Raw genomic sequence first — 12,250 nt, 5'->3', positions numbered from 1 at the left:
ACCCAGACAGAATGTCTGCCATCCACGTTTCTGAAGAAATGTTTGAGGATTCAGGACGGACAGTAGAGAATCCTCCTCAAAGCTGACACTGAATGCAAACCCTTGCCAGCCTTGTCTTCCATGCCCATCCTGTCTGGACTGTCCTGTGAAAATCTGCAGCACTGGGCCTCGCGCAGTAGCCTGGTGGCTAAATCCTTGCCTTGCAACCTCCGGGATCTCAAATGGCCGGTGGTTCTAGTCCTGCCTGCTCTGTTTCCCATCCAGCTCCCTGCCTGTGTCCTGGGAAAGCCTTGGGAAAGCCTTGGGACCCCGCACCCACTGTGGAAGACCTAGAAGAAGCTCCTGGTTCCTGGCATTGGATTGGCTTAGTTCTGGCCCTCGCGACCACATCTGATGGAAGATCTTTCTCTCCATCTCTCCTTCTCTCTCAAAAACTGCCTTTCCAATAAAACAATAAAAAAAAAATCTTTAAAAATCTGCAGCACTGGCTGGCAGGGTAGGCCGGTGGCCTGTTTTCCCCCAGGCACATTTCAGCTGACCATCGTGTCCTCCTTCTTGCCCAGTCCCCACTGTCTTACTGAGAGATAATGATTGCTCCCATCACGGTTGGCTCGGGCTGTAACAGCAGCCGATTGCGTGTTTCTCTTCTCTAACCTCAGGGTTAGAATTGCATCAGATATGATGAAAATTCAGCTTTGATCCCTCCATGGAACTGTGCCCAGAAAAGCACCAAGCACAGGCTGCAGAGGCAAAAATAGATGGAGTGACCTTGGAGAAGGCACCCTGCGGTCGTGGAAGGTGTGAAGTGCGCCTCTTGGGTGTGTTTGTGTGGTGGTGGTTCCAAAGACTCCCTAGGGTGTAAGAGAGAGAGAGATGACATTCTTCAGATACCACAAACAGAACAGGGCCAGGCCCAAACAGGGGTTTACATACTTGAGCCCTCACCTGCTGCCACCCCAGTTTCCCTAATGGAAAGCTGGAGTCACAGCTCGGACTTGGAGACACCAAATAGAATTCTGGAGAGGCCATGGGCGCGGAGGCAAAGGCAGAGGCCGCAGACCTGGGGCCTACTCTGAGTTCTAGGCTACAAGTCTACTACTTTGGAAATATCTGTTCTTCACAGACCTCAGCAGGCTGGGCCAGGACAAGCAGGCTGGGCCAGGACAAACAGTAACGTAACTGCGAAAAGATTGGGCGACCTGGATCCTGCACGCACCAGGAGCCGCAGGTGCACATCTCCAGAAAAAGTCCCCCCAAGGCAACAGGCAACCCTCTGACGCTGTGGCCTGAAGGTCCCCCGTCTCTTGCGCGCCGCTGCATCTGCTCCCCAGCCTCCCGGGCCCGCTCCTCCTCCTGCGGGGCGCCCGTCGCAGGCCGCCCCCGCCCCCAACGCCGCAGCACGGCCCGCAAGGCCCGGCGCGCTGGCGTCCGCGGGCGCTGCCGCATTGGCCGCTGCGGCACGGACGGCGCAGCCACGCGCGCTGCGGGCACCGGCGCGGAGGTCCCCGCCAGTCCACTTCACGGCGTGGCGGCGGCCCACACATGGCCCTGGAGCTGCGGCCCCAGCGCCTAGTCTTGCGCGCGTCTTCCGCCGCTCGCCCCGGGCCGCCGAGCCCCCGCTGCGGGCGCGATGCTGAACGGCGCAGGCCTGGACAAGGCTCTTAGGATGTCCCTACCGCGGAGGGCGCGGATCGGCTCGTCCGTGGGTGAGCGGGGAGGGTGGGCCGGGGGCGGGCGCGGGGCGGGGAGGGCGCGGGGCGCGCCCGTGGTTATATGACACCGCCCCGCTCTCCGCGCTGCTCCCCCTCCCCGGGCTGCTGGAGCGGCGGACGCCGAGGGCCACCCTGTGTGTGGGGGCTGGGCGTCGCTGCACCTGCCGGGCCAAAAGGCCCAGTGTCCCAGCAAGGATCGGATACCCCCGATCTGTCCCCTACCCCTGTAGACGAGTGCGCGCGCGGCTAAGTGTGTGCTCCACGCGCATGTCCGGGGCCCACTGCGCGGTGGTGAGGCGGGGACTTGGCGACCCGCGGCGTTGCCAGCCACAGTGGGCGCTGTTGGCTGGGCGCAGAGGACCACTCGCTTTCCTAGGTTGGCTGCGCGCTTCGCCGCGTGGGGTATCTGCTGCAGGGATCAGAGGGAGCCAAGGGGGCTACCATAGGTAGGGCTCTGGTTCTCTGGTTCCCTGGATCTCATCAGCGACGCTAGTGCAGCCTCGGCTTAGAAAAGCTCCCAAGGCAAACACTCAGGTGCCAGCACTTGGGACTTGAACTGTCTACACCCCCCATGCCACTTCCAGGGGCTTCAAATGCACCAGCTCCAACCGCTCCTCGCTTTGGAAGCCCGTGTTCTGTCAGAGCACATATTTAGGTGCCAGTTTTCGTGTTGAGTCCCGTGTTTCTGTGGTTATGACACATGATGGGTTACCTAGTCCCTTAGATCGTGCAGAAGTGAGAGGTGTGCTGCAGCAATTATTGGGTTTCATCACCATTTCAGGACTCCCAGAAAACGCCTGTAGGAAGATATTTTGGTGTAGGAGTGTGTGTGTGTGCGGGGCTGGGGAGAGGGTAGTCAGTGTTTTGTATGTGTGAGTTGAAAAATATGGCCGTAAAAATACTACTTTCACATTTCCGTAGTTGGATAATGCTAGAGGGAAAGGAACTTAGCAAGTGGTGTAGGCCACTGTGTGGGGACTTCCTTGTGACAATATCAAGACAAGGTGCAGGGAGCTTGAACCGCAGCAGCTGGAGGTTGGGGCAGAGGGATAGGGGTGTTGGTCTGGCAAGCCGGGGTGACCCCTCCTCCTTTTTAGAGCCAGAGGCATTTGCCCGGGCCTTGGTTCACGCGCTGGAAATGGGGCTTTAGCTTACAGGGGAATTTCACATGCTCCAGGTTTCTGGGGCTGAGAAGGCGTCCAGGTCATGCCACGCAGGGTCATGCCCACGCACTGCAGGAGCCCAGGGCTCTCTTTGTAGGAGCGGGGGAGGGACTAGGCGCTGAATTTACCGAGGCTGAGGTGTTTTCTGCAGAGCCTGGTGGAGGTGTTCAGTGGAGAGTTGGATATCCCAGCCAGGGTACTGCAGCCCAGGGTTCAAGGTCAGGGCTGCTTCCGGGGGTATGTGCTCTGCTGTTGGCTAGGGCCTCACTGATCCAAGAGCCTTGGGCTTGCGTTCATGTTGGGTCCCTGCTGTCCTGGACACCTTAAAAATATTTTAAAATCGGATTTATTTGAGAGGCAGAGAAGACAGAGCTGTTGTCTTCGGGGGCGTTTGTGGCATTTGCTGAAATACCCAAGAGGAGCTTCCTGGGCAAGGAAAGTGTCTTTTCAGCTTACGGTTTGGCGTTCACAGTTCAGAGTCCAGTGCCGTTATAGATTGGCATCAGTGGAGGTTGGGCATAGCGGGACAGAAGAACATTGACAAGGTGAGCTGGGGACTTGGATCCGAATAACCCAGTTTCTTATAAGAGTTACCCCCCCCAAAGAGACACCCCCAGTGACCCAGCTTCTGAGAGGTATCCCCAAGGAGATACCCCCAATGAACCAGCTTCTAAGTTACCCCCCAAGGAGATACCCCCAATGACTCAGCTTCTTGTGAGAGGTACCCCCAAGGAGACACCCCCAATGACTCAGCTTCTTATGAGGTACCCCCAAGGAGACACCCCCAATGACTCAGCTTCTTGTGAGAGGTACCCCCAAGGAGACACCCCCAATGAACCAGCTTCTTATGAGGTACCCCCAAGGAGACACCCCCATGACTCAGCTTCTTATGAGAGGTACCCCCAAGGGTACATCCCCAACGACCTAAAGGCTGGCTGCCAGGCCCACCCCTCCAGATGCCGTAATTAGATCTGATCCACACTCGCAATCCATCAGGCAGTAACACATCAGAGCTTGGGGGAGGCAGGTTCTGCCACATTTGTGACAGCTCTCCTCCAGCGGTTCGCTTGCTGGGTTTGGTGGCCTGGACTGGGGGTGCCAAAGCCAGTAGTGAGGAATACAATCCAGCTGTGTCATGTGGGTGGCAGGAACCCAATCATGACAGCCATCCGTGCTTCCCAAGCCTGTTGACATGGAATGCAGGCGTCTAATGAGCCTCTGCACTGATGGGCTAAATGCCCATCTCAACTCTTCATTTTTGAATAAGGGATCCACATTGTCATTTAACACTGGGCCTAAAGATGATGTAACCAGGTCCAGTGGTCAGTGTTTATGAAAGAGGGTCCTGCGATGGAGTCCTGAGCACATTTGGGTGTTGGGAAATTAGTGGGCAACAGAAAGAGTCCAGCCTGTGAGGCCATTGGCAAGCTGCAAGAGACGCTTGGAGGTGCAGTGGAGGGGGGCAGGTGTCCAGGAATGGAGGGGTCTGCTGTTAGCTGTGCCAGATGCTGCTGAGAGCTTGAGACCGTGAGCACTGGCCTTCAGTTTAGTCACGTGAAGGCTGAAGGTGACCTTGAAAGGTGATTTTGTGACTGTGAAGAAGAACCTCTGATAGAGCAGGTGCAGGAGGGACCCAGAGGACAGAAACTGCAAGAGAGAAAAGTGTGGAACTCTGGATGGTTGGGGCAGGAGAGTGGGGTGAAATTTACCAAAAAGGGTTACAGATCTCATTCTGCTTCAAGGTTACGTGCTCAGTGGTGTATGCAATTTAGAAAGACAATTCTTTCTTGTTTTGAATTTCTCTCTGGAGACATCGTGGAGTCATGCCTTAACCTGGATATCCTTCCCAGTTTTGTTCGATGTGTCTCAGACGTTTGACCTGATGGTGGGAATCTGAAGACGAGTTAGAGGAGGGAGATTGTCCTGCCCTCGTGGGCCTCACAGTCTGCTCAAAGTAGAGCCTTGTGGTCTAGTGCTGGTCCGTGTCCTGGGTGTGGGTGTTAGAGATGGGAGAGGGTACGGTGCAGGTGTGTCCTGCTGGAGCTCATGGTCTAGAGGTAGATCCCAATGCATGCAGTAAGGACCTCTGTTGTCATTTCCATCCTCAGGCCAGTGAGTGCACAGGGTGGTACACTGTGAGTGCAATGATGCACAGGCATATTAGGCAGGTTTGTGCACATTGTAGGTGTGCCAAAGAGTGGGGTCAGAAAGGAACGGGGAGCTGTTTTTTATGTTCTTTGACATTGTTGTGTTCTAGGGCAGGGTCCTCCCCATCTTGTTGGATTTCTGGATCCCACTCCTGATCTCCTGGAGCTACCCCTGGAGTCTCTCTCAGAACCCACTCCTGGTCTCCTGGGAGCTATCCCTGGATCCCCCTCAGATCCCACTCCTGATCTCCTGGAGCTATTCCTGGATCCCCCTCAGATCCCACTCCTGATCTCCTGGAGCTATTCCTGGATCCCCCTCAGATCCCACTCCTGGTCTCCTGGGAGCTATCCCTGGATCCCTCTCAGACCCCACACCTGATGTTTTTAGCCTGCCAGCCTTCTGCTAGTCGTCAAAGGTGTGTGTATTTAATTGATTCCTACTTGGACCTAGTTTTCCCATAACAAACAGCCCCAAGTTTCAAGGAGGAGAATTGGGGCAGCTGAAAATACCGAGAGTTCAGTGTTCAAATGCAAGAGCTGGAAGATAGCTCAGAGATGGTTTAAACTCCCTTGCATTTCACAGACGCAGAATCCAGAGGAATTCTTTGATTGGTGATGAATTTCCAGCAGTGCCAACTAATTCTGAGGTCCATTGTGCATCTTATAATCCCCAACCTACCTAGATCAAAAGCAGATCTGGGTTGAACAGGACAAGTTCATTTCCATTATTTTCTCTTTCTTCCTGTTAGAAGTAAAACGAACAAGCAAACACATGTCTGGTTTCTTCTACCTCTGCCTTATGTAATTTTTGTTGGTACTCAGTACATAGAGGTTTGACTGAGCTCTGTCGTGGGTAATTTTTGAGTTTAATGGACTGGATTGTGCTTAGATGTTTTTAGAGGCAGCAGAGGTAAACAGACTTTAAAGGATGACAGAGGACTGGATTTAGATTTTGACACTGTCCTTTGCCACTCCTATGACAGTTAAAGTCCTTGGCTTCTGTTACAGAGGAGGATGTAAATATAGCTTTCGCATGTCGTGGGATTGTTTTGCTGATTTCTGATATGCACGGATTAATCATTTGTACTTGGTGAAGCTCCTATGAACAGTACACCCTCATTTCTGCCCACCTTCATCCGAGCGAACTCCTGCACCTAGACATTTATCCTACATTAGAGTAGAATTAGCAAAGGCGTCAGCTGTCACCATTTTCCCTTCTACAGCTAATGACAGAGACCAAATGTATTCATCTGCTTTTCATTAAATGCCTGAGGCTGAGTGCTTTAGAAAGAAAAGAAATTTATTTAGCTCACAGTTTTGGAGGCTGAAAGTCCAAACGGCGTGTAAGGCCAGCGTTGTTGAGGGTTTCCTCGACCGTGTCACGTCACGGTGGACGGCATGATGGTCGGGAGCAGGTGCCAGAGGAGGAGTGATAACATGGTATCACAGAAGCCAGTCGGCAAAGAAGGGCTCTATAACAGCTTCCTTTCGTGAGAACTTCTGGTTACACAGGAAGTGACTTTAATTTCTTCCGAGGGTAACACTGCTGCTGAGGGGGGCGGGCAGGAAGGGGAAGGCATGACCTAAGGACCTCCCACCAGGCCGCACCCCTTAAAGGTCCCATAACCTTTCAACATCACCACACTGGAGACCCAGTTTCCAGTATATGAAACTTTGGGTTATGTATTCAAACCTATTGAAGCCATCACACCTAACTAGGAGATGGTGATGTAGGTTATTGTGGCGTTCAGACTAGGTGATATGATGGTAGAAATAAACATTCATCATGGGACCTGGTGCTATGACTCAATGGCTAACTCCTTGGCTTGTATACCCGGGATCCCAGCTGCTCTCTTTCCCATCCAGCTCCCTGCTTGTGACCTGGGAAAGCGGTTGAGGAAAGCCTTGGGACCCTGTACCCATCGCAGAAGACCTGGAAGAAGCTCCTAGCTCCTGACTTTGGATCAGCTCAGCTCTGGCCATTGCAGCCACTTGGGGAATGGTCATTGGAGGGAAGATCTTTTTCTCTGTATCACCTTCTCTCGGTAAATCTGATCTGTCTTTCCAGTAAGAATAAATCTTAAAGCATTCATTGTGGTCCCTGATGGAGCATTTCCCTGTCTCCTGCTTGCGGGATGATTCCTGCTTTTAGTGCCATCTTCTACCTGACAGCTGGCCAACATGCTCCTCAGTTGATGACTTCAGATGGTTAATAATTGAGATCTTTTTTTACAACAGGTGTTTTGTCTTTACCTTCTGTTTGACAGAGGTGTCGGCCAAATAATTACATTTATTCTCTAAAAAGTGTTCAAACATTTGTAAGAGGAAGTCGACAGGGTGCCTCTTAAGACAAGTCTCCCCTCTTGATCCTTAGATCTGTACATCTACCAAATATAACCGCTCGTCAATACCGTATTGGATACAGGATGTTATTTACATCCATTTAGGCCGGTAAAAGCGCTCAGAGCAAATATTACCAACCATTAAGAAAGGCTAAAAATAAATGTGATCTCACATTTAGGCCCTGCAGTTTCTCCCCATCTTGGTCAAGGACAAAAACAGAGATGGCGCTTACTGTAGGCCAGGAGAGAGCAGTTCTGAAGTGGGGACTATGCTTGCCCTTCCTCCCGGCTTGCCGGGTCTCTCCCCAGGTTACCCGTAAGAGTGCATGACTGCTGTTTGTTCCCGAGCCAGGCAGGTGGGCTGGACGTTCACTGTGTTGACATGTGACTGCAGGTGGACCTGGGTGTTGTTACTGTGCATCTGTCTCTTGCTGTCATCATGATTCATCCTCAAGAAAGATGTAATTCTCCCTAAGTTTTGATTCAGAGGCTGTGGCCTCTGGGAGTAAATTTCCCATTCTTGTGTTATCTTGGGTGAGATAGCCAGCGGAGGGCCTTCCACACATGGCTGAGAAGTGTTTGTCTGCCTCCTGTACCTTTTCTGCCTCTGGGGAGTACTGAGTGTGCAGCCCTGAGCAGCCCAGGATTACCGTAAATATGCTAAGCACATTACCAAGGTTGGTTACGTGGGAAACTAGGCTAAGCAAACTGAGCACTTGTCGATGATGCTGACGTTAGCAATCTCATTCAAGCTACCAAGTTGAAAGACAGTTTTCCCCCCCCACCATCGTGATGCCCTAGTATCACAGAGCTGCTTGTTTAAATTCAAAGGCCCAGACAGAGCACCGCCTGCTGAGGGAGTCAGCTTGTACGCTGCCAGGGGGTCAAGCTTCTTATCAGCTATTTTTAGCTCCGTACTGATCATCCTTTCTGTTTGGCATTTTATTCCCTTTATTACCATTTTTTTTCGGTGAATGCAAGGAGGAAACGTGTTGCCTCTTACTCCCTGCCCTAGTCATTCCTGGACACGCAGCTAACCCAGCCATGTGGGCTCCTCTGGGTGCTCTGGGCAGTCTCTGCAGCCGCATTGGAGCTGAGCAGGTGTTTCTAGGTGGGGGAAACCATCTGTCCATGTGTATCTGCCTCTGGCTTCCCACGGTGACTCCGATGCGCGTTTGTGGTAGGGAAAAGAACAAAAACAGACATTCCAGGCACACTGGAAGTTGAGTTTTACCTTGGCCCTTTCTAATGTTCACAGCAACGTTACTTCAGTTCTACTAAACTCTTCCATTGCATGATTTTGTGATGTGAGGGGTGGAATGCGTTTTTCTTCTGGAAAGGAAAGCCTCAGAATGGGCAGGCAACTGAGAAAGGTCCTCAGGTATGAATAATATGGGCTGGATATCGGCACGCAGGCTGAAGGAAGATTGCGAATGAAGGGCACAGCTTGGATCTGGGAATACTGGGAATACTGACCTAGGGCAGTGTCACAGAAAATTGTAGTTATGGCAGGCCTGGTGTGATAACATAGTGGCTAAAGTCCTCACCTTGCAGGTGCTGGAATCCCATGTGGGCACTGGTGCATATCTTGGCTGCTCCACTTCCCTCCCATCTCCCTGCTTGTGGCCTGGGAAAGCAGTTGAGGATGCCCAAGACCTTGGTACCCTGCACCCACGTTGCAGACCTGGAAGAAGCTCCTGGCTCCTGGCTTTGGATTGGCTCAGCTCCGGCCATTGTGGTTGCTTGGGGAGTGAATCAGCACAGGGAAGATCTTTATCTCTGTCTGTCCTCCTTTCTGTATATCTGACTTTGCAATAAAAAAAAAAAAAAAAACTTAAAACAAAACAAAAGCCTGTGGTTATGGCAAACAGCCGAAGTTGGAGTGGGCAGACCACAGCGGTGGAGACCAGACTGAGGAGAAATCGGGGAAGCGTGTTCTGTTATCACAGATCAGTAGAACGGTGTTTGTACTTCCGGGTCTCCTATTTGTCTTTCAGAGAGCCCAAGGTATTTTGCACAGAGCAGGCCACACTTGAGAGTTAAAAATTGGGCAATACTTGACTGAATCAGAGGTTATCAAGGTGAAAATGACTTTATAGGTCTGTGCTGTGTAGCTTGCAAAACAGTGAGTCAGAATTGAGTTGTTCTGTAATGGCAGGTTAAACTGGATTTCAGGGACTAAGGGGAATGTGAAGCAATTCCTTAATTGTGTTTTATGTTGATTGCGTATTAAAGCAGTGCTACTTTTGACATATTAAGTCTACAGAAAGTATAGTTAAAATTACCGTCAGGAGCCGGGGACTGAAGCCATCTGTCCCACATGGGGACCTGGGATGCAACAACTTACTCCATCACCTCTGTGTCTCAGGGATTGCGCTCAGGAGTGGAGCAGGGAACCAAACTCAGTTACTTAGCTATAGGAGTTGGACATTTAGTAGGTGCCTTAAATGTTAGGTCAAACGTGTAGCCCTGTATAAACCTCACCTACCCCTGTTTGGATTGCATGTCCCACAGTCTGGGGAATGATGCCACGTCTCTCTCTCTCTCTCTTTTTTTTTACATTTTATTATCATTTTATGATACAGTTCCATATTTCCTTATCCCTTCCCTAATTCCCACCCCCCACCTAGTTCCTCTATATCATTACTAACATATAGTTCTTCATACTCAGTCATATGTCCATCATTGCAGGCATGGACAATGGCAGAGAGTCCAGAATCCTGTTGTCAAGATATAGTAAACAGTTTCATTGTAAGTCCATCTTTGTCTGGAAGCAGAAATGCATACCACACTGCATCCTCACATCTGGATGTTAGTCTCCATTTCACAGCAACTGTACATCCCCTTAAATGAAAAGTCGTGATACAAAATCAACAATAGAAGCAAAAATAGAAATTTACAATGCCATGAAGTTAAATACCATGTTACTAGATATGACAATCTCCATTACACAGCTACTATACATCCCCTTAAATGAAGAGCCACAAAACAAAATCAACATCTGGAAGAAAAAAGAAATTAACAACACCAAGAAGTCAAATAACATGCTATTAAATGTCTAAGGTGTAGCTGAAGAAATGAAAATCAAGAACCTTCTTGAAGAAAATGATGCCACTGCATGATCTACGAGTCATTGAATGATTTAATCAGAAGAAAATGTTTTGAAAAGATGAAACCAACAGAAAACATCGAAACCCATATGATAGAGTTTCTGCTGATCTTTGTTGAAGTGTGTCTCCTCCAGACAATAAACAGATGGGTTTTGTTTTTTAATCCAGTCTACTAATCTATGACATTTGATTGAACTTAAGCCATTTACATTCAGAGTTTAATATGTATGGGTGGCACTTTGGTCCTGTCATTTTAGGAATGGGTTGTTCATTGGTTTAGTCTTCTGTTGTCATTTTACTGGGATGTTCTTCCCATTTGCCTTTGGTTTTGGTAGGTGCTATTCCTCTTCTCTGTCATGAGAACATCTTGAAGTATCCTTTGTAGGGCAGGTTTGAAAGAGGCACATTGTTTAGCTTTTCTTTACTGTGGAAGAATTTTATTTCATTTTCAAAGACGAAAGAAAGCTTTGCTGAATATGTTATCCTGGGCTGACAGTTTTTTCTTTTAGAATCTAGAATACATCACTCCATTCTCTTCTTGCCTATAGAGTTTCCTGTGAGAGATCTCCTGTGAGTTTAATTGGCATTCCTTTATATATATGACTTGATTTTTTTCACGTGCACATTTAAGGATCTTTTCCTTATGTTCAATTGAAGAGAGCTTGATAATCATGTGTCTTGGTGAAGATCGCTTTTGATCAAGCCTGTTGGGAGTTCTGTGCCCCTCCTGGATGTTGTTTCCCAATTCTTTCTCCAGATTAGGGAAATTTTCCTTTATTATTTCATTAAATACATTTGCAAACTCAGCTTCTCTTTCTGTACCTTCCGGGACTCCCATAACTCTTATATTTGGCCTCTTAATTGTTTCTTTTTTTTTTTTTTAAAGATTTATTTATTTTTATTACAAAGTCAGATATACAGAGAGGAGGAGAGACAGAGAGGAAGATCTTCCATCGATGATTTACTCCCCGAGTGAGCGCAACGGCCGGTGCACGCCGATCCAAAGCCGGGAACCAGGAAACTCTTCTGGGTCTCCCAGATGGGTGCAGGGTCCTAATGCATTGGGCCGTCCTCGACTGCTTTCCCAGGCCACAAGCAGGGAGCTGGATGGGAAGTGGAGCTGCTGGGATTAGAACCGGTGCCCATATGGGATCCCGGGGCGTTCAAGGCGAGGACTTTAGCCGCTAGGCCACGCCGCCGGGCCCTTGGCCTCTTAATAGTGTCTTTCAATTCTTGAATACTTTTTTTTGGCCTGATCCAGCTCTGCTTCCAGCTTTTTGTTTGCTTCCCCCTGGTGACAGGAAATATCTTCCAATTCTGAGATTCTTTCTTCTGCCTCCTTCATTCTATTTTGGAGACTCTCCACTGTACTTTTAATTTGCTCTACTGTGTTCTTAATTTCTGATATATCAGCCTTGATTTGCTTTATTGCCTCCTTAGATTCTTTGAACTCTTGCATGAGCTTCTCATTGTTGATCAGAACCTTTAAAATGAGTCTTATGGATTCTGTGTGTCCCATTTTCTCGATGTCTTCCTCAGTGAACTCTGAGGTTGGCATAGGATTTTGCTGCTTTGCAGGGGCGTCTTCAGTAATATTTATTGTGCCTTTGTCTTTTCTTTTGCTCTTGGTCATTGTACTTCTGTTTAGCAGATTCTTCTCCTTGGGGCAGGTTTCTAAGCTCTGTCACCCACAGGTCTACAATGCGATTTTACTTATTGCAGTTGGTACACAACTCTTTTTGCAGCCATTTGTGCCACTCCCTCCAGTGAGTTCCA

The 12,250-nt window shown here is 49.5% G+C and overlaps 1 protein-coding gene across 4 annotated transcripts in view; it reads left to right on the top strand.

The window, feature by feature from the left end:
• LOC101536302 (phospholipid-transporting ATPase IB) overlaps positions 1–12,250 on the top strand; it is a 633,219-nt gene that overhangs the window by 23,111 nt on the left and 597,858 nt on the right. Inside the window, exon 1 of one of the 4 annotated variants that reach the window (XM_058670953.1) lies at positions 1,392–1,706. The exons of 2 other annotated variants lie outside the window; for them this stretch is intronic. In XM_058670953.1, coding sequence (XP_058526936.1) covers positions 1,631–1,706 — 76 coding nt within the window. In that variant the 5' untranslated portion in view covers positions 1,392–1,630. Of the gene's footprint in view, positions 1–1,391; positions 1,707–12,250 lie in introns of those variants that run through there. One more of the 4 variants, XM_058670955.1, reaches the window with a different exon arrangement.

The sequence above is a fragment of the Ochotona princeps genome, chromosome 12 (assembly GCF_030435755.1).
Source record: "Ochotona princeps isolate mOchPri1 chromosome 12, mOchPri1.hap1, whole genome shotgun sequence".
Lineage (NCBI taxonomy): Eukaryota > Metazoa > Chordata > Mammalia > Lagomorpha > Ochotonidae > Ochotona > Ochotona princeps.
Note: the sequence above shows the minus strand (reverse complement) of the source record. Positions and strands in the feature narration are given on the sequence as shown.